General features: G+C 44.4%; 1 protein-coding gene across 1 annotated transcript; it reads right to left on the reverse strand.

Annotated features, from left to right (window-relative positions):
* Window positions 1-267: 267 nt before the first annotated feature.
* On the reverse strand, window positions 268-20355 carry TRHR (thyrotropin releasing hormone receptor). The gene is made up of 3 exons (XM_054818128.1): window positions 19343-20355; window positions 1205-1591; window positions 268-389 (listed from the first exon to the last, which is right to left on the reverse strand). The coding sequence occupies exons 1-3, from the start codon at window positions 20135-20137 to the stop codon at window positions 384-386; spliced, it is 1188 nt and encodes a 395-aa protein (XP_054674103.1). The 5' UTR covers window positions 20138-20355; the 3' UTR covers window positions 268-383.
* Window positions 20356-20703: the final 348 nt, after the last annotated feature.

Here is a 20703-nt window from a genome sequence, read left to right on the forward strand (position 1 = left end):
CTCCTCTCCTCGCCTCTCACCTTCACTGGGAGCATCATCCACTGTCCTCTGCGTCCGTGGAGATGTCCTGGGCAGCCTTGCTCTTTCTGAGAGCGCAGACCGCTCTGGCCAGTACATGAGATGAAGGATTTGGGTATTCCACTGAAGTCAACTCACCTACTAAAGTTACGTTGTGTTAAGTGCTTCGTTCAGTTAGACTCAGTAGTATATTCTTTTTGCTCCCTAACAGGCTGCTTTTCCTTGTAGGACACAAACAGGTGTGTAGAGATGTATGGTAACTCCTGCAATGCAGTGAGCAGAAATGCCTTTACATTTCATACAGGTTGGTGGGAACAGAGCATCCAAAGTTTTTATACGACCGCATACTCAGAACAAGGTGGGCTTCAGGCCTGAAAGTTAGGAGAGAAGCAGCAAACTGAGAAAGAAATATTTTTCTTTTTCATATCATCTGCAAAAGGAAATGAAAAACTAAGTCTCTCTGAGGATCATCTACACTGTAAGATATACAAGGTACACAGGCTTATGAACATCATTTAGGTAGTATTATGTAAAAAAGCATTGTGAAAACAGTAACACGCATCAGCAACAGCTGGGTCAGAAAGTTGTGCTATGTACAGGGATGATGCAGGTAGCATGGAAATGGATGTGGCTTTCAGCACTCTCAGGACCAGAGTGCTGGTGTGGGGCAGATCCATGTCTTCACTCCAGCTGTGTGGTGTCACTGGGCTAGCTAACCCCAAGCTGGAGCCAGGGGGTGAGGCACAAGAAAATGCCCCGTTGCTCTCCTGCCAGTGGCCAGAGCAGGCCCAGGAGGAATCACTGAGCTCAGACACCAATGCCCATGTGAGGCACCGTCCCCGAGCACTGCTCTTTAATGCTCCACCACTGTCCTGTGCTCCTCAGGGAGTAAGGCTTAACCTATGTGTTTCTCCCCATCCTTCCCCATACCCCAGATCCTCCAGTCACGTCGTGCTGGGCACGAGGCACTTTGAGAGCATCACTTCCCGGAGCCAGGAAGTTCTCCCTTCCCGCCATGCAGTGCCCTTACCCTGTTTTGGTGGGGCATCATCTGTCACTGCCAGCTTTCCCTGGTCCTTCGCTGTGCTGCCCCAGCTGTAAGCTATCCCATCACAGCCCCCTGCACGTGAGCATGCTTTGGTTCATGAGGACTACACACCAAATATTAAAATGTATTAACTGTTACCTCAGATGACAAACACCTGTCACCAAGGGACAATTTTGCAGAGGACAGATAGGTATTGGTGACGGTAATATCTTCTAGTTCAGTGCTGAAGTGATCAGACTCTTTGATGACGTTATAATTTAGGGCCATGCTGTAGTTGGCTGGTTTCTTGTCGTGTTTCTGCTGGCAGTTGCAGAGTTTCTTGAAGGCTGCTCTGAATTTCTGGGACATGAGGTTGTAAATTACAGGATTGATGGCACTATTTAAATAAATACAGATTCTGCAAAATAGCAGGAACCAGTTTTCTTGGAAGGGGCTGGAGAGAAAGGAATTCACCACCACCAGCGTGCGGTAGGGCATCCATAGAAATGCAAATAGGACTACCACCACGGCCAACATCTTGGTAACCTGGGGGTACACAGAGGTAGACAGAAGAGGGGCAGAAGGTTAGTACTCATCTTGGAAGGAACGTGTGCATTCCTACACTTCTACGGCCAAAGCAAAACTACAGACAGACTCTTCAGCTGGGAATTTCCAACCAATATTTGATTCAGAAAGGTATTCTGCAGTAAGAAGAACAAAAGAAATCTGGCTCCAAATTCCTCCTAGTTTTTGTTAAATTACTCTTTCTAGGTGACATCCCAGTAAGCTAATTTTTATAGACCTGAGAATTTGCAGTTTCTTAAGCTGGAAAGAGGTGTTGATTCAAATGGAAAAAAAAGGGGTCTAAAGCTATTTTTTCCAACCACATTAGATCTCTTCCTATAGACTAACATAGTCTGTAAGTAATTAAACCTGAAACCTATCTAGATTATCTGCTTTAACAGCCACCCTAAAAGAATTTCCAAAAGCCAAAGGTAATAAAAAAAAAATATTTATTCCTGTTCCTCAAATCCTCAATATTTAATTAGATCTTCATTATTTGATGTTTACTCTGAAATGTCAATTAAAGTTTATAGAGCTGGAAAAAAAAAAAGGATTATCAATAAAACTTGATTATTTTAAGTACTTTCATCTATTGTGTAAATTTATTTCAAATAAAGAAAAAAAAAACCAAAAACAAAAAACCTTTGGGGATACCCAGGATAAATGAAATGAAGTGAACAAGAAAGAATTAAAAAATTAGAAAAAAACCTACGCCACTGTAAAAAGACCATTTCTCTTGTAAGTAATTTAATTCCGGTGTATATGATATTCCCTATTCTCTACATTAAAGAAAGTTTGAAAGGTGTTAATAAACAAAGTAGAAAGTACAGTGAGATGTGACAGTGGGATAGTACGGTGGTAAGTCAGGAGATAACTTAGTTAACTGTGTGTTCATGAATAGGAAAGCATTGGCACTGATTTTGGTGAGCTACAACTGCTTCTTTTCATTGTGGGGGTTTTTTACAATTTGCCTTTCTTCTTGACATAGACCTGTTGTTGCCTATTGACAGACTAGTTTAAAGAACTTATTTTGGCCTTTGCTTTAGTCCTCCTTTCTGGGTACCTGAAGTTATACTTCAATAAAACAGCAACTCCTGTAACCACAGAAAACTTTCTGGCTGTATGGGTTGTCATTTCATTGCTTGCAGAAAGGATAGGTGTAGATCGATAAGAGTTTCAATTGTTTCGAGGACAGACAGATAACTCTACTAAAATCATTCATAAATACATGATAGTTTTAGGTGTGGTTTTTAGTTTGAAGTTATAAGAGGGTATATAATTCTCTGGTCTTTTGATCAGATAGCTGATTTCATAGAAAGCCTGCAATCTCATTGCCTGAGGGATGTATTTTCTTCTAGCTATCTAGAAAGACACATACACATATAACCCAATTTGTTGGTTTTGTTATAGATATTATGATAAAGAATGGGATGAAGAACAAAGTTACTCTACAAATTGATGTATCTTTATCTATCTGTCTTTAAATATACATATTCAAAGGCTACAATTTTATCCTATAATAATTCTCCTCCCTTTACCCTCACTTTTGATTTCTCTACAGCTGTGTTCAGTAGAAGTAAAAAATGAGACTGAGATATATTACCTCCTTTTTTATCACTTGACTGATACATTTCCTTACGGCTTCCAGGCTGCTTTTCTTGTTTGCTGTGCACAAACAATCGTCGTAATAGAGTAAAATGAAAATGTGAATGTCTCAGGTAGCTAAAAGGATGATTTTTCCTTATCTGTGACGCGCTTCCAAAAGGACCAGTCCTGTAAACATGGCTGCAAAGAGCGAGGTGACCCAGTACTGACCCGTTCTGGGACTCGGGACACCTCACCTACTGCCTCTCCTCCCTCCAGCCCCTCTCCAGCCTGTGCCTCCAAACTGAGCAAATCCATTCAACTCAGAGTAATCATCCATCATGGAAAACAATCCACATTTAAAGGAAGAAAGTAACCATTTGTGGAGCTTGGATTAACAATGGGACTGAGCCCAACTAAAGGACGTATTGCCGCAGCTCCGGTGTTCAGAGGGCGGGTGGATAATAGTCTACAGAGGCATCAAAGTACTTCGCTACCAGAAGCTCAGCAGGGAACTCTGTTATCATACCTACCGATCATTGGCAATTTACATTTCTTCTGAGCATGTCTTTAACAAACGATTGCTCAGAGAATCACTTGCAATGCTGCAGCTGTCTGTCTGAATCCTGGGTTGAACTAGAAATAAATTGATCTTACTGTGAGGAAGGGGATATTTTAGAGTCACACAATTAATACTTTGCAGCAATGAAAAAAAGGCTGTTACTTTTCAAGTGACTGTGCCTATATGTCTCAAAGACACGTATGTATGTAGTGTGCAAACTATTAGCTGAATTTATATATACTGGCAGCTTGATGTGCATTTTCTTCCTATCTAACACCACTAGCTTGTACTGCTGCCATGTTCAGCTTACTGAGGCTGTGATTTGACAATATATTAGAACTGGCTCTTAGCACCAGATAAAAAATATCATGGTCACAGCACAAAGTGCCCTGAGCTGAGATCAATTCAGTCTGCAGGTTTGAATGTCTTTAAAAATGCCAAGAGGTTAGCTTTGCACTGTCATGCTTTATGCCAGGTAAGACATTGTCTTGTAGTGCCCAGACTCCATGATTTCCCGGTCTTGACATAAACTGAAGCCAAAGTAACCTGTGACTTCAGTTAAAAAGCAATCCTTTTCTCACCTCCCTCCTTGTGCTGGCCCCAAAGATGAAGGTGTAGGTCAGGTCAGACTACTGGTCCAGCTGAAACCTAAGCACTTCTCTGTAGAGCTGGTTTTCAGTTTGCTCAGGTCAGTGATCCAATTCATGTACCCATATGCTGCCACAGAGCCTACAGTCAGTGCAAGAGAAGAGGTAGAAGCATGTGGCCATGGATGACACCTCTTTAGTGTCACCTTTTGGTGGTTCACTCAGTGCAGGACAAAGAGGAAAATTCACCATAATTTTAAACTGGCTGCAGTGCATGTCCTTCCAAAGCTGCCAAAAATCTCAAATCTAGCACAAGCTCTCTGTTGCCAGACACAAGGTCAGTTGCCCGATCCATCTGACCAGTAGTGATCGGGTCTCTGAAGCCCACTGCAAGGCCCTCAGTTCAGAGTTATTTGCTTGTTGGTAAATCCTCCCTAAGCTGGCTCCGGAGGCAGAGGTGTTTCATGCTCAGCTACCTCAGAGCATGACCTATGTGCAAATGACATCAGCTCCTAGAAGATGCTCTGGCACCACTTTGTCTCCAGAGTGGCCAGAGGGCTTGTCACCCCACTGCAGGCTGAGGCACCCCTCAGGACTTCTGATCCAAAGATGCTGCAAGCATGCCCTGGACTTTTTTCACACCTGGATTTGCCTTTATAGATGAATGCAGCTTCTAAACACATGATTTAGGCCAAAGCTCCTTTTTTATCGATACCAAAAATCTTCATTGGCATGGATGGGGCTGCACAGAAATAGCTTAGAGGAAAGTTTGGTCCACTTTGCTTAAGTAAACTGCCATATCCTTTTTCAAATCACTTCATATGAAACATAACTAAACATCTGGGTGGGGGGTGGTAATTATTTGCCATCAGTGGAGTGCTAAGAAGACAAACTTTTTTAAGAACCTGCTTTTTATTACCTGTAACTATACACCAAAGCTCCCTGAAGGCAGAGGCACTAGCATCTTCACTCATTACTCGGGTGAAGGCAAGCATATACTGATTGTTCTTTTCTCGTGGATGTGCTGCATATCCTATACTCAAAGTACAAATTGTTCTTAGTTAAGGAGATTGAAAACCTGATTAAAAGGCTTTGAGCAAATCCATTTTGGTCCAAATTTCAAGTGTACTTTGAGTGATAGCAAAGTGCTTGAGATTGAATATATTCCTGGCTGCATGCAACCACTCTTCAAGCCCTATCTAATGTTCTGAAAAATATTTAAAATGTTTTTTACTAAAGAGATTCCCAATGTTTTAATTCTGAGCAAGTATTCTCCTTTTCCTTCCTGCTCCAAAGCCTTGCCATTCTAAGGAAGTTCTTTTACGAGACATTTTCATTACCATGGTACTCACAGTTTGGCAGTTGCTCCCTTCTGCTTTGAATACTACTCTTTCTTACGTTGATAGATAAAAATAATAGTAAGTTACTGTGCCATAGGGTCACTCTGGCGTTTTAAAGGCACAAGTTCTTTCTTGTGCTTGGTGGTGTCCATTGCAATGCACAGAGATTGTATATACCAGTCCATGACTTAGTAATTGAAAAGAAGTTGTACAATGAGGAGGAGGTTTGAATAAATGAAAGGATAAAGGTCTTGATATAATAACATCACAAGGGAAACCAGACAATATGATTGAGCCTTTCATGTAAGCCGCACAAAACTTATCTTGCACTGCAAGATGCAATCTATGTTTGCCCTGCTGTGAGAGAACAGAGGAGTTTCTCTGGGGGCCAGGTCATCATGTACTGGATCAATGTCTAAGAGAGGATTTTCTCTAGAGGGTAACCTACCTGGTTTAACCAACCATGGAGGAACCTTAAATGATTTAAATGCCTTAATGCCTTAAATGTCTCTATGCAAACACATGTAGCATGGGGAATAAACAAGAGGAGTTAGAGATGTGCACATGCCTGCAGGGCTGTGACCTTACTGGCATTACAGAGATGTGGTGGGATAGCTCCTATGATTGGAGTGTTGGGATGGAAGGGTAGAGGCTCTTTAGGAAGGAAAGACAGGGCAGATGAGGAGGGGGTGTTGCCCTCTATGTCAATGACCAGCTGGAGTGCATGGAGCCCCACCTGGGGATGGATGAGGAGCCAACCGAGAGCTTATGGATCAGGATTAAAGGGAGGGCAGGGGCTGGTGACATTATAGTGGGAGTCTGCTACAGGCCACCTGACCAGAAAGACGGAGTGGATGAGGGTCTCTGAAAACAGATAGGAACAGCCTCACGTTCACAAGCCCTGGTCATCACTGGGGACTTCAATCACCCCAATATCTGTTGGAGGGACAACACAGCAGGGCATAAGCAATCCAAGAAATTCCTGGAATGCATTGATGATAACTTCCTGCTCCAAGTGACAGAGGAGCCCACGAGGAGAGGTGCCATGCTGGACCTTGTTCTCACCAACAAGGAGGGGCTGGTGGGGAATGTGAAACTCAAGGTCAGCCTTGGCTGCCGTGACTACAAAATGGTGGAGTTCAAGATCCTCAGGGCAGCGAGGAGAGTGCTCACTAGCCTGGACTTCAGGAGAGCAGCGACCTGCCTGGGCCTCTTCAGGGACCTGCTTGGTAGAGTATCATGGGACAAAGCCCTGGAAGGAAGAGGGGCCCCAAGAAAACTGGTTAGTGTCTAAGGGTCACCTCTTCCAAGCTCAGGAGTAATGCATCCCAACAAAGAGGAAGTCAGGCAAAAATGCCTGGAGGCCTGAACAAGGACCTCCTGGACAAAGTCAAATAAAAAAAGGAAGCCTGCAGAGGGTGGAAGCAAGGGCAGGTAGCCTGAGAGGAATACAGAGACACTGTCCGAGCAGCCAGGGATGAGGGTAGGAAAGCCAAAGCCCTGACAGAATTAAATCTGGCCAGGGACATCAAGGGCAACAAGAAAAGCTTCTATAGGTATGTCAACAGTAAAAGGAAGACTAGGGAAAATGTGGGCCCTCTCCAGAAGGCAAATGGAGACCTGGTTACTCAGGATATGGAAAAGGCTGAGGTACTCAATGACTTCTTTGCCTCAGTCTTCACCAACAAGTGCTCAAGCCACACCACCCAAGTCGCAGAAGGCAAAGGCAGGGACTGGGAGAATGCAGAACCACCCACTGTAGGAGAAGATCAGGTTCAAGATCATCTAAGGAACCTGAAGGTGCACAAGTCCATGGGAGCTGATGAGATGCATCCACGTATCCTGAGGCAACTGGCGGATTAAGTGGTCAGGCAACTCTCCATCATATTTGAGAAGTCCTGGCAGTCCGGCGAAGTTCCCACTGACTGGAAAAGGGGAAACATAACCCCCATTTTTAAGAAAAGATAAAAGAAAGACCCAGGGAACTACAGGCTGGTCAGTGTCACCTCTGTGCTCGGCAACATCATGGAGCAGATCCTCCTGGAGACTATCCTCAGGCACATGGAAACTAAGGAGGTAATTGGTGACAGGTGACATGGCTTCACTAAGGGCAAATCGTGCCTGAAAAATTTGGTGGCCTTCTGTGATGGGGTTACAGTGTCGGTGGGTAAGGGAAGGGCAACTGACGTCATCTACCTGGACTTACGCAAAGCATTTGACACTGTCCCACACAACATCCTTGTCTCTAAATTGGAGAGACATGGATTCGATGGATGGACCGCTCACTGGATAAGGAATTGGCTGGATGGTCGCACTCAAAGAGTTGTGGTCAACGGCTCAATGTCCAAGTGGAGAACAGTGACAAGTGGCGCTCCTCAGGGGTCAGTACTGGGACCGGCACTGTTCAACATCTTTGTCAGCGACATGGACAGTGGGATCGAGTGCACCCTCAGCAAGTTTGCCGATGACACCAAGCTGTGTGGTGTGGTTGACATGCTGGAGGGAAGGGATGCCATCCAGAGGGACCTTGACAGGCTGGAGAGATGGGCCCATGCGACTCGCATGAAGTTCAACAAGGCCAAGTGCAAGGGTCGGTACAATCCCAAACACAACTACAGGCTGGGTAGAGAATGGCTTGAGAGCAGCCCTGAGGAGAAGGTCTTGGAAGTGTTGGTGGACGAGAAGCTCAACATGAGCCGGCAGTGTCTGCTTGCAGCCCAGAAAGCCAACCATGTCCTGGGCTGCATCAAAAGAGGTGTGACCAGCAGGTCAAGGGAGGTGATTCTGCCCCTCTATTCTGCTTTTGTGAGACCCCACCTGGAGGACTGCATCCAGCTCTGGGGGCCCCAACATAAAAAGAACATGCAGCTGTTGGAGCGAGCCCAGAAGAGGCCATGAAGATGATCAGAGGTCTGGAGCACCTCTCCTATGAAGACAGGCTGAGAGAGTTGGGGTTGTTCAGCCTGGAGAAGAGAAGGCTCTGGGGAGACCTTACAGCAGCCTTCTAGTACCTAAAGGGGGCCTACAGGAAAGCTGGTGAGGGACTGTTTATGAGGAAGTGTAGTGACAGGACAAGGGGGAATGGGTTTAAGCTGAAGGAGGGTCGATTTAGATTAGATATTAGGAAGAAAGTCTTCACTGTGAGGGTGGTGAGGCACTGGCACAGGTTGCCCAGAGAAGTTGTGGATGCCCCATCCCTGGAAGTGTTTAAGACCAGGTTGGATGGGGCTTTGGGCAACCTGGTCTAGTGGAGGGTGTCCCTGCCCATGGCAGGGGGGTTGGAACTAAATGATCTTTGAGGTCCCTTCCAACCCAAACCATTCTGTGATTCTATGATTCTATGATTTGATTGGACTAAACAACTAACTTTGTGAGACACGCATAATGTTAAGTGAGTTGGATCCCATCTCAAGTATAAACAAACATGTTTGCTACCTAAGCCTGTATTTATTTTTCACAGTACCCTTGATACATGAGGAAACTAGGAATTTCTTTGCAGTAAGTGCGAAATCTACCTGGAAATATGTAATTCAGTGTTCATATTACAGATGGACAAGAACAAATTTTGAGATCTGTCGGCTGAGCTAGGTGGGATAAAATGGAAATGTGGGAGAGATCAACACAACCAGAACCAGGATCTGATATGGAGGACCAGGTAGATGAAGAGTGTATGGGAAAGAGAAAAGGAAGCTGTGCTGGGTTTTGTGTGGCAAGGTTTTGGTAGCGGGAGGGGCTACAGGGGGCCCTCTGTGAGAAGCTGCTAGAAGCTCCCCCTGTGTCTGATAGAGCCAATGCCAGCCGGCTCTAAGACGGGCCCGCCGCTGGCCAAGGCCAAGCCAATCAGCGCCTCTGTGATAACATATTTAAGAAGAAGAAAAACACTTAGAGAGAGAGAGCTTTTGCAGCCGGAGAGAGGAGTGAGAAGATGTAAGAAACTCTGCAGACACCAAGGTCAGTGCAGATGGAGGGGGAGGAGGAGCTCCAGGCGCCGGAGCAGAGATCCCCCTGCAGCCCGTGGTGAAGGCCATGGTGAAGCAGGCTGTCCCCCTGCAGGCCATGGAGGAAGGATGAGGGGGTGTAGAGATTCCACCTGCAGCCCGTGGAGGACCCCACTCCAGAGCAGGTGGAGGCACCTGAAGGAGGCTGCGGCCCGTGGGAAGCCCACGCTGGAGCAAGTTCCAGGCCGGACCAGTGGACCTGTGAAGAGGGGAGCCCACGCCAGGGCAGGTTTGCTGGCAGGACTTGTGACCTCGTGGGCGACCCCACGCTGGAGCAGTTTGCTCCTGAAGGTCTGCACCCCGTGGGAGAGACCACGCTGGAGCAGTTCGTGAAGGACTGTAGCCCGTGGGAGGGACTCCATGCTGGAGCAGGGGAATGTTGAGAGGAGTCCTCCCCCTGAGGACAAAGAAGCGGCAGAGACAATGTGTGCTGAACTGACCGCAACCCCCATTCCCTGCCCCCTTGTGCCGCTGAGGAGGGAGGAGGTTGAAGCCAGGAGTGAAGTTGAGCCCGGGAAGATGGGAGGGGTGGGGGGAGGTGTTTTAAGACTTGATTGTATTTTCTCATTGCTCTACTCTGTTTTGCCTGGTAATAAATTAGATGAATCTCCTCTCTACATTCAGTCTGTTTTGCTCGTGACGGTAATTAGTGAGTGATCTCTCCCTGTCCTTATCTCGACCCAAGCCTTTTGTTATACTTCTCCTCCCCATCCCGCTGGGGGAGGGGTGAGTGAGCGGCCGCGTGGCACCCAGCTACCGGCTGGGCCTAAACCATGACAGTCCTTTTTTGGCGCTCACGACAGAAGCACACAGCTCAGGTCGTGATTCCATGAGCACATCAGCCAGACAATGTATGGGCTCTCAGCTGCTGTAAAAGGGGACTAAGTTGCTTCCTTGTCTTCCCATCTGCTTCCTCTGGCCTCTTGCTCTCTTTTAAAAGGTAATGAGCTGCTTGCCAAGGTAGCTTTCAGAACAGGTACTCTCGCAAAAAAAGATTTCATTTTCCCCACAATTTCAAATTTGCCTGTGTGACAGAAAAATCCCTTTTCTACCCTTCAGTTTTAAGTTCTCTCACTCTCTTCTTCCTTCCTGCAATGCCTGGGTCTTCAGGACATTTTCTTGCTTCTCAGCAGAACAAAATTATTCAAATCTTCAGAAGAAAAAACATTAACATTTTAGAATCCATACTACCTGTGCTACTAGGAAAAAAGAAGCACTGTTAGCAAAGTTAAGCACTCACAGAAAAGAAAAAGGCAGAAATAGCTTTTCTCCCTTGTACCATATGCTGTAAAGAAACATCTAATGTTGGTTGGTGTTACTTGTTAGCGAACCTTTGTTTTATTGTGAAATCTGCTCTGAATACTTTGAATAACACATTTTCTATTCATTAAATGAAGCCTTTTTTCCCCTCTTGTCTTTTTAATAAAAGGTTTGGGAATAGAATGTCTCAAATGGACAAGAGGGGAAACTGATCTACCCTCAACTTTTACCATCACAGGTACACATCTGCTCTGAATTTATTGTCCTAAACAGCAATTATAAAATAAGTGGCTAAACCTTCCAAAGTTCATATAGGAACTATTATTTATTTCTGGAAGCAAAAGCAGTTTAGAAGTAAGTGGAATTGTGGTGGTGCTGTATATGAAAAAGCAAAGAAAAAGAAGTTATACTACTTTATGGTGCAAAGATACAGAAAGGAAGACTATGAGTAAAGAGAAAAGAATTACTAGCTTGAATTTCAGTCGTGTAAAGTTGAAGCTGTAACGTGCGAATGTAAGTTGAATATGAACTGCAGCGTGAGGCAATAAGCTGACTATATGGAATTTCATTTGCCTGCAATTTTTGATAATGGACAATCTGGTCAAACCTTTGGTACAGGCACTTGTATTTTTTCCAGATTGAATTCATGCTCACAGATTACTATTTATGTGTGGTAAATGCCTGTAACTGAAGTTAACGTTTGCGCAATTACTATTCATTTTGATTAGGATACGGTCAGTAAATGTGTTTTCTGGAAGACTTAACAATATGGATGGTGTGAAAGTAACAATAACAGGCCATTTTGGAATAGCAAAGACAAAAAATTGGTAGGCTAATGCAATCGTATGCATGCCTGAAAAATAAGAGATCTAACTGTTGCATCTGCCTTTGCAACTGCAATGAAGAAACTAAAACAAAGTGGCAGAAGAACAGCTACCTAGTAGGCTAACAAGCCAGATGTCTTCAGCCCACCATAGCACCACTGAAAGTGGTACTACCACTGGGGCTGGACTGGATGATCTCCAGAGGCACCTGCCAGTCTCAGTGATTCTGTGAAATTATAACAAAGTACTGGAGGGAAATGTCTTTAAACTAAGGTGTGAGAATTGCACATAAGAGGTTAAAAACACTGGTGTCTGCTTATCTCTTATGCAAACATTGTGAATGGAGATCTGCAAGGTTGATATGAGAAGCAACCAAAGGAGGGAGTTTTATGGCGGTAGGATGGCCCTGTTTTGGCTAGAGAATGCGAAATAAACAGATAGACGGTCTCTACACAGAATCTTGAAGGCCACGGTGCCATGAGTGAGACCTTTTGCTTCATTATCCATGAAATGAATATTAAAGTTGACATCCCTAAATATGGTAATGAGCTGAAAGGAGTACATGCTAAACATATATGACTATAGTACTCGACTCTCCACCCAAATCATGTTAAACGTCACCTCAGGGAGGTGACAGCTAAGGTTTGGGTATAAAGGGTATTGAGGGAGTTACCCCTGGGAGGAAGAGAAGAAATTGCAGACCCCGAAGAGGCAGTCAACAGGCTGTGCTCCTTCTCCTCCACACGGGACAGGGATGTCTTCTTGGTAAGCATTGCGATTTCACCTTTTTGGTGAAGAATACCCGGGATAACATTTTGCTGGCATTATAATCATCAATTAGCGCTACTGCAGTAAGCGCATTTATCAATGGCAATTCTGAACTCTTTATATCTGTCGCTTTCATAAACTTCCTGTCTGTTTCAGCTTTGTGAAACTGTCCCAGTGAAAGTCCTTTGGGGGGCTCTGACAGGCAAACATGAACTCTGATATGTGGCTATATGTAATCCTTTAGACATAAACCATTGACCAAGTCTGGGACTAAGACTGGACCTAGCTGCACCTAGGCTCCTTTCTGAGAAGGAGTTTAGAGAGCAAGGGGGTCCTTTCTGAACCTCTGCCTCCCTCAGCAGCACATCAGACTCGGGCCCTTTACACCACATAAGGTCCTGAGGGATCTGGGACAATTCCTTGTTGGCTCATAGTCCTTTGGATCACATTCAACCTTTCTTGCCACTCCCTCCAGTTTTAACCCTAGTCCAATGACAACAATCACAGTTTCACAGTGCTTCATGCATTCAAATAATGTGTTTAATTGGACAGCTCCAAATTCATAGTCTGTATTTTCTGGTGAGTGAGTGGAAGTCAACTTCAATTCACTTCCTCAGGACCTGTGATCATCTGTCCAAATGATCGTATAGTCGTTAAATAAATCTTAACACTGAATTTGCATTGAAGTTCCTTCTTTGGCTCTGAATCAAGTAAATGGGACTTTGAACTGTCTGCCTCAGACATAATCTTTGTCATGATACCCTCTTCTAATCATAGTGATCTTTCCCCCGTTAAGCTTTGAAGTTTCAGCTACTGTGACCTGGGTTCAACTGAAGTGTGCTGGAAAATTTTGCTTTCTCACGTTCCCTCCTGTTTAACTTGAAGAAATGTGTACACTAGGACTGCTTCCCTGTCTTCTCAGGTTCAAATTGTGCAAATCACTCAGCAGAAATACTCTATAGTTTCTCTCTGGTCAAAAAGGTCTCACCTTACTCTTAGTCACCTTTTCATTTTCTCCTAATCTCCTGTTGAAAAATATATTATGTGACTGTTTATCACTGAGACCTCCTATTGGTAGGCAAATGCTTTCCCACACTATTGTTCAGCTATATACCAACTTCAGCCTAGGACGGTTATTTTCTTTGCAAAGCGTAGCTGAAAGCCCATTCAACACAGTCATCACCAGCCCATCAGACCTAATAGTTGCTTAAGATTTTTCTTTAAGTCAGAAACTAAACACATGCTTGAGGATTTACCTGCATATTTCAACAGTAGAAACAAGCGTAACACTAGCTGATTCCTCAGGGCCTACCGCCACAAAGCCCTGAGCACAAACTGATCCCTCTGAAAATGGAGCATATCAGTATCTTGCCTCGTCCTGGCAGAGATCTTCCCTCAGGAGAAAGTCAGGTGCTGCCTGCTGACTTGTAGTGGCTGATCAAAAGCTCTGCAAAGGCAATAAAGGACTCTTACTGCTTTCCATAAAGAGTGGATCAGCTGGATTTAGCTTCTGACAAAGAAGAGGCAGAATGAACTGGTTTCTGTTCCTTCTAGGACACTGGGAGCCTTATGGAAAATACAAAGTGAATTGGAAATGTACTTCCATGTACGAAGGAGTGCCTGACTGTCAAATAAAACTACTTTTCTTTTTGAAAACCCTTACAATACATCTGTCACACTCTGCTATCCAGCACAGTTCTGTAAAACAAAATAAATATTGCACGAGTGGGATTGATTTAGCTCTTCACAAGTGGATGTAAGAATGAAGTATGGCACATCCTAGGGGTATGTATTGGTGCTCCTTTCCTTGGTAGAACTTTAGTTTGCAGTGCAAACGAATAATTTCAGTAGTTGTCCAATATCAGCAGTAACAGATGTTGTTCAATGAAATAAAAATGTGTTGGAAATGGAAATACTTTATGAGAAAAGAAAGCTTATTTTGTGCCTCTCCCTCTCTTTTGACATTTAAAAAAAAAGGACTGATTTTTTTACACCTGTTGGTTTTGCTTGTCTTCCCTATTCAGTTTTGTCTTGCAATGCTTTGAATGAAAACTTCAGGGGGCCCTGAAGAGTACTTTGAAGGCTTTGTCCATTGGTGGTTGTTGATGTGGGGGTATTGATTCTTTAGTAAATGGATTTTGTTCCTGTTAGCTTTCCAAACATTGGAACAAAATAAATATTTCCTAGAACTAACATAGCTCAGTGACTTTTAAATTGTGTGGGTGGGAGGGTGAAGGCAGGGAATGGAATGAGTAAGCAGAGGACAACTTTCTACCTGGAAGAGTTGATTTTCATTCACTGGAGATATAATATAGCCTCATGCTGAGCTCATCTCTAGATATCTCTCAGGAAAAATATGTTAAAATAGGCTTGACTCACCATTCTAGTATATATTCCAGGACTCGTTTCCAAATCATGGAATGATCTCAATTGCTGTTTTGTTTTGAAAACAAAATGGCAATTTAGATGATTCTATGTTTTAGAAAGAAGGCCTTGAAACCAAAACAGAAATCCTCTGACCACCTGACCACTTTTTTTTCCCCTTCAGTGTCACTGTTATGTCTGTTTACGTCAGAGACCGAAAACATCTGTTCTAAAAAAACTGAATATGGTCCATCTATTCTTCTTCAGCAGTAGACATCTCCTTCCCTCCTGTTTATCTCACTGCTGAGCTTCCCACCCCACTTTGCCTCAGCTCAGGTAGCAGTCCTCCACAATTGTGAGGAAATGGTTATTTTCCTCTGTATTTCCTTGCTCCCTGAGCATAGAGATATTCTAGATGCCATATTAGGGTTGTTGCTGTCTTGCCCTGCTCTTTCTGTTGGTGCCAGGTGTGAGGAAGCATCCTAGGTGTTGAATCCAGGATGGTTTCCAAGTTGCTTTTCGCATTTTCAGTCCATTAGCTTCTAATTCTGGGCTAACTCTCATACCAGAAACCTAAATGACGTATTCCCATTTTTGAAGAAAACAATTGAAATTGCATAACTGTATGGCTCACAATAGAAAGTATTGACTGTGTATAGAAGAGTAATTCTTGGAAGCTGAGATAGAAGCACAAAACTGACAGTACAGATAGCAACATGCTAACACAATGATATAGGAAAAAAAAGTCTAAAAAACAATAGGATGATGGAATCTATTATTTCAGCCATGAGTTGGAAACAGCTTCAGATAGAGCTCTTCAACTCCAATACAGCCACTGTATGACAAGATAGGGGACAAAACACTTTCTTACCCACTGTATTGGGTTTGCTGGCAAGGTTTTTGTAGTGGGGGCCTACAGGGTGGCTTCTGTGAGCATTCTCCTGGAGAAAACTGGCTGCTCATGACTTGGATGGGCATAAGCTTTGCTGGGTAAAAAACTGGATGGAGGGGCTCAAAGAGTTGTGGTACATGGAGTTAAATCCAGCCAGTTGCTTGTCACAAGTGGTGTTCCCCAGGGCTCAGTTTTGAGGCCAGTTCTCTTTAATATCTTTATCAATGATCTGGGCAAGGGGATCAAGTGCACCCTCAGTCAGTTTGCAGACAATACCAAGTTGGGCAGGAGTGTTGATCTGCTTGCGAGTAGGAATGCTCTACAGAGGAATCTGGACAGGCTGAATCGATGGGCTGAGGCCAACTGTATGAGGTTCAACAAGGCTTAGTGCTGGGTCCTGCACTTGGGTCACAACAACCCCATGCAATGCTACAGGCTTGGGGAAGAGTGGTTGGAAAGCTGCCTGGTAGAAAAGGACCTGGGGATGTTGGTCAATAGCTGGTTGAGTATGAGCCAGCAGTGTGCCTAGGTGGCCAAAAAGGCCAACAGCATCCTGGCTTGTATCAGATATCGTGTGGCCACCAGGACTAGGGAAGTGATCGTCTCCCTGTACTCGGCACCGGTGAGGCCGCACCTCAAGTACTGTGTTCACTTTTGGGCCCCTCACTACAAGAAGGACATTGAGGTGCTGGAGCGTGTCCAAAGAAGGGCAATGGAGCTGGTGAAGGGTCTGGAGCACAAGTCTTATGAGGAGCAGCTGAGGGAACTGGAGTTGTTCAGCCTGGAGAAAAGGAAGTAGAAGGGGAGACCTTATCGCTCTCTACAACTATCTGAAAGGAGGTTGTAGTGTGGTGGGTGTTGGTCTCTTCTCCCAAGTAACAAGTGATAGGACATGAGGAAATGGCCTCAAGTTGCACCAGGGGAGGTTTAGATTGGATATTAGGAAAAATTTCTTCACCGAAAGTGTTGTCAATCATTGGAACAGGCTGCCCAGGGAAGTTGCTGAGTCACCATCCCTGGAGCTATTTAAAAGACACGTAGATGTGGTGCTAAGGGATGTGGTTTAAATGGTGGGCTTGGCAGTGCTAGGTTAATGGTTGGACTTGATGATCTTAAAGGTCTTTTCCAACCTAAACAATTCTATGATTCTAAAATGCCAGAAAGAGAGAGAGAGAGAGGGGACACGGGAACAAAAGACTGAGAAACAGCAGAGGAAACATCAAATTCAGAAGAGGCACTCCTTGGTGAAGCAGTCACCACCTGAAGGGACTGCAGCCCATGGAGGATCCACAATGAAACAGAGGAAAAGAGTGAAAATGAAGGAGTGGCAGAAAGAAACCTCTGCAACTCTCCCCTGTCCCACACTAACAGTTGCCTCACGGAAGGGACTGAGTGTAACTCGTGGCTACAACAAGGGGCAGTAAATTGGCAATAAATGAAGTTAATTTTCTTCAAGTCAAGTCTGCCCATAAAAGTAACTGATAAGTTATCTTCCTGTCCTTATCATGACCCACGAGCTTTCTCGCTCCTGTTCTTCCCATTTTCTGCCCCATTCTGCTGTTGGAGGGGAGTGAGCAAGCAGCTGGGTGAGTGTTTGGCTGCCAGCCGGAGCCAACCCACCACAGGACCATGCACAAATTTCATTTTGTAGAAATGTTCTTGGATAAATATGAGAACTGCCACAGAAGTAGGAAGTGTACACCACATTTTCAGTCAGGTCACATGCTGGACATCGTATGCAACTCTATCACTGGAGTGCAAGCACAGTTCTGAGAAGGCATATAGACAGTTTTACACAACAGCAGAACTTGTTATCAGGCCAAACTGTACTGTCAGCTATATATGTCTTTGCCAGAGCAGCAGGAAATTTTTACTTGTGTGTCTTACTAACTGTTGAGATTTTAGATTTTTTTTATACGGACTTGTGATTTCCCATTTTACGCCACTGGCTATATTTTGCATGCTGCTATTATATAAAAAAGATTACTAATAATGCTACACTATCCTTGCTTTTCTTCCTGTGTTGTTGTATACACAAATGCTAGCTTTACTCATAATGATGCTACTTTAAACAATCAGGTTACTTAGGCTTTTAGAAAAAGTCTTGCTGTCTTTACAAGACATAAAAGACATCACATTATAATCCTCACTTTTTCGTTTTGTAATATAACAGTATCCACATTCAGTAATGCTCAATGTAAAAGACTTGTCTTTTTTCCAAGTGATGCTCAGCACATGTAATCAAGCATGTATACTAAAGTGATATTGGGAACTTGAAAAGCAGATTATCTTCTTCTTCCACTAATTAATGGACAAAGAAAAACAAAATTAAACACTTCTAATCTGACTGTTAACTCTAATTGGAGACACATAATTAAATATAACCTAGCCCACATGTTTCAGCTGTGCATTTCAAAGCATGGTGTTAGTGCTCTGCGAGCGCTCAGCGTTCTAGCAGGCAGCTCAGTCAACTTTTGAGGTCAATGCCATCTCTGTAATAAGGAACAACAGTCCCTCTCATTAAACGGTAGCAATCCACATAAAATAAGAATATAAAGTTCAACCCATCACCCAAGGGGACACTCAGCTTGTTTGGAAGGGTGCACACCTCAGCTTTGCTTCCTGAGGGAACTGTACAGCGCAGGGAGGCAGAAGCGTCCCGCTTGGCAAAGCGACCCTCACGGTGCCTTGCGGTGGCTGCTGACGGCTCCAAGCCAAGTGGGTCAGCGCAGAGCATCGCTTCCCCACGCTCACATCAAGCTTCCCGAGCCAACCGGAGCCTGCTCCCCAGACCCAGCTGCAAAGCGATGCACCCTGCATTTCTCAGCACAGCGCCCGACTGTGCTACCTGCTGCACGCTGTGCGAGTGTGAGGCAGCACGGTGTATTGCAAATAGCCATAAATTAATCTACTCACTGTATTCTACTTGTATAATTACACATTGAAGCATGCGTATTTAACAATAAAAAAGAAGACAGTCAAACTTATGCATCTGTTTTGAGCCATCAATACATAAAAGTATTTAATGAGAGGCAGAATAACAAAGATACTTAGCCTTTACAAAGCACTTTTACATACGGACTTTTCATAGGAGAGCTAGAGACAGGAAAAGTAACAACTTGACTGCATTTGGAGAGTGACACAGTGCCTTATGCAGGAAAAAACCTCAAGTCTCCTAAACTCCCAGGCTAGTTCCTTTTTTTGAGACCTCAGAAATAACTCAAGTCACTTTGTATGTTTGGCAGGATTACTAACAGGCTGTAATATAAAGAAACTATAGTTAAAAATGTTTCATTCTTTATTGACACTTCCTAATTTCTTTTTGATATGAGAAATAAAGTACTATTTGTTTTTCAGTCCTTGCAGTAGGTAATAAAGAATAGGCAAGAAAAAAAATACATATTTATATGCATGTGCATACATATCACAGAATTTCAGCTTGACTAAGCAAGAAGGGAGAATATATTTTGCCCTCTTCCACAGGTTTAGACTAGTGATCTCTAAAACAACTGGGTTTTACGTTTCAGAAAGCCATTTCAAACTGCTGTTCCTACCTGCCTTCGAGAAGCAATAGTGCTATTGAAACTCCTGTTAGTCATCTTGGAACTCACAGGCTTGCTTTGGTGAGCCACATCATTCCTCCATGTCTTAGAGTTTTCTTTGGGGTCCGAAGAGATGGGGTTCAGGAACAGTATTCTGGCAATCAGGCCGTAGAGGACAGTCGCCAACACCATGGGCACAACATAAAATATGCCAAAGTCCATCATGTAGATAGGTGAGTAATAGCTCCTGGAAACCTTGTAGCCACAGGACACAACAGTAGTGTCTTTGTAGACTACTGTATTAAGGTCTAGCAAGAAAAACCAGAGCATACAGTACATGGAGGTGAAAGCCCAGACAAAAATAATGATTTTTTTGGCTCTTGAAAAAGTGCATAGGAATTGAGCTTTGATTGGGTGGCAGATGGCTATGTATCTCTCAACGGTGAAGGCAGTGATGGAAAAAGAAGAAGCATTGATCCCTAAGTACTGGAGATAAGTGATGCAGAGACACCCTGCGTAGCCATACACCCAGGATCTATACAGGCTTTCTGTGATATTGGGTAGTCCTGCAGCCACAAGCACCATGAGATCTGCCACAGCCAGACTCACCAGATAGCAGTTAGTGGGAGTTCTCATGTGTTTGGTTCTGAGCACCACCAAAACCACCATGATGTTGCCCACGATGCCTAGTCCGCAGATGAGGAGGACCAAGAGGATGGTAACCACTTGGTATTCAGCTGTAACGATCTCCTGGCTTGATAGCGGTAGCCCAGTTTGGTTCTGCTCGTCCCCTGTGCCATTCTCCATCTTCGCCAGCCCACTGCTGCTTCTGCCCAGAACTCAGTCTCAGCACAAGTTCTCCATGGTCCCCTGCAAAAGGGTGAGTGGAGCAGAGTGTGGGTGAGCTGTAGCCCCAGAGCACATTCTCCACGTAGTCACAGTCCCATTCCTGTACTGTCCTCCACTCACCCGAAAGCACCTGGACTTTCAGTCTTTGTAAATTCAATTACCAGACAGGTTAATCCCTCTAAGACTCCAGCTCACTTGCACAGGTTAAAAAGCTGTTTTCTCATAGCCGTTGGAGGCATTCATGACAAGACAGCATGTGGAGATGGGAGCTTTCCCCCTGCAGAGGGGGAGGAGGCAGCGGCAGGGAAAGCAGAGCCCTCCTGCACTGCCAGCTGGCTAAAGCACTGCACGGGACTGAGCTGATCCAGTCCAGGCAGGCTTCAGCATCACCGCTTTCCAGGAGGAGTCACAACGTACGGAGGGTGGAGACAGCAGCGGGAGGTAAAAGGAGAATGATTTGTAAAGCCCCACAGGTTTTCTACTTCACGCTGCCTTCCCTCTCTGCTCTCAGACGGCTATCTCGC

Source organism: Grus americana, chromosome 2, assembly GCF_028858705.1.
Source record: "Grus americana isolate bGruAme1 chromosome 2, bGruAme1.mat, whole genome shotgun sequence".
Lineage (NCBI taxonomy): Eukaryota > Metazoa > Chordata > Aves > Gruiformes > Gruidae > Grus > Grus americana.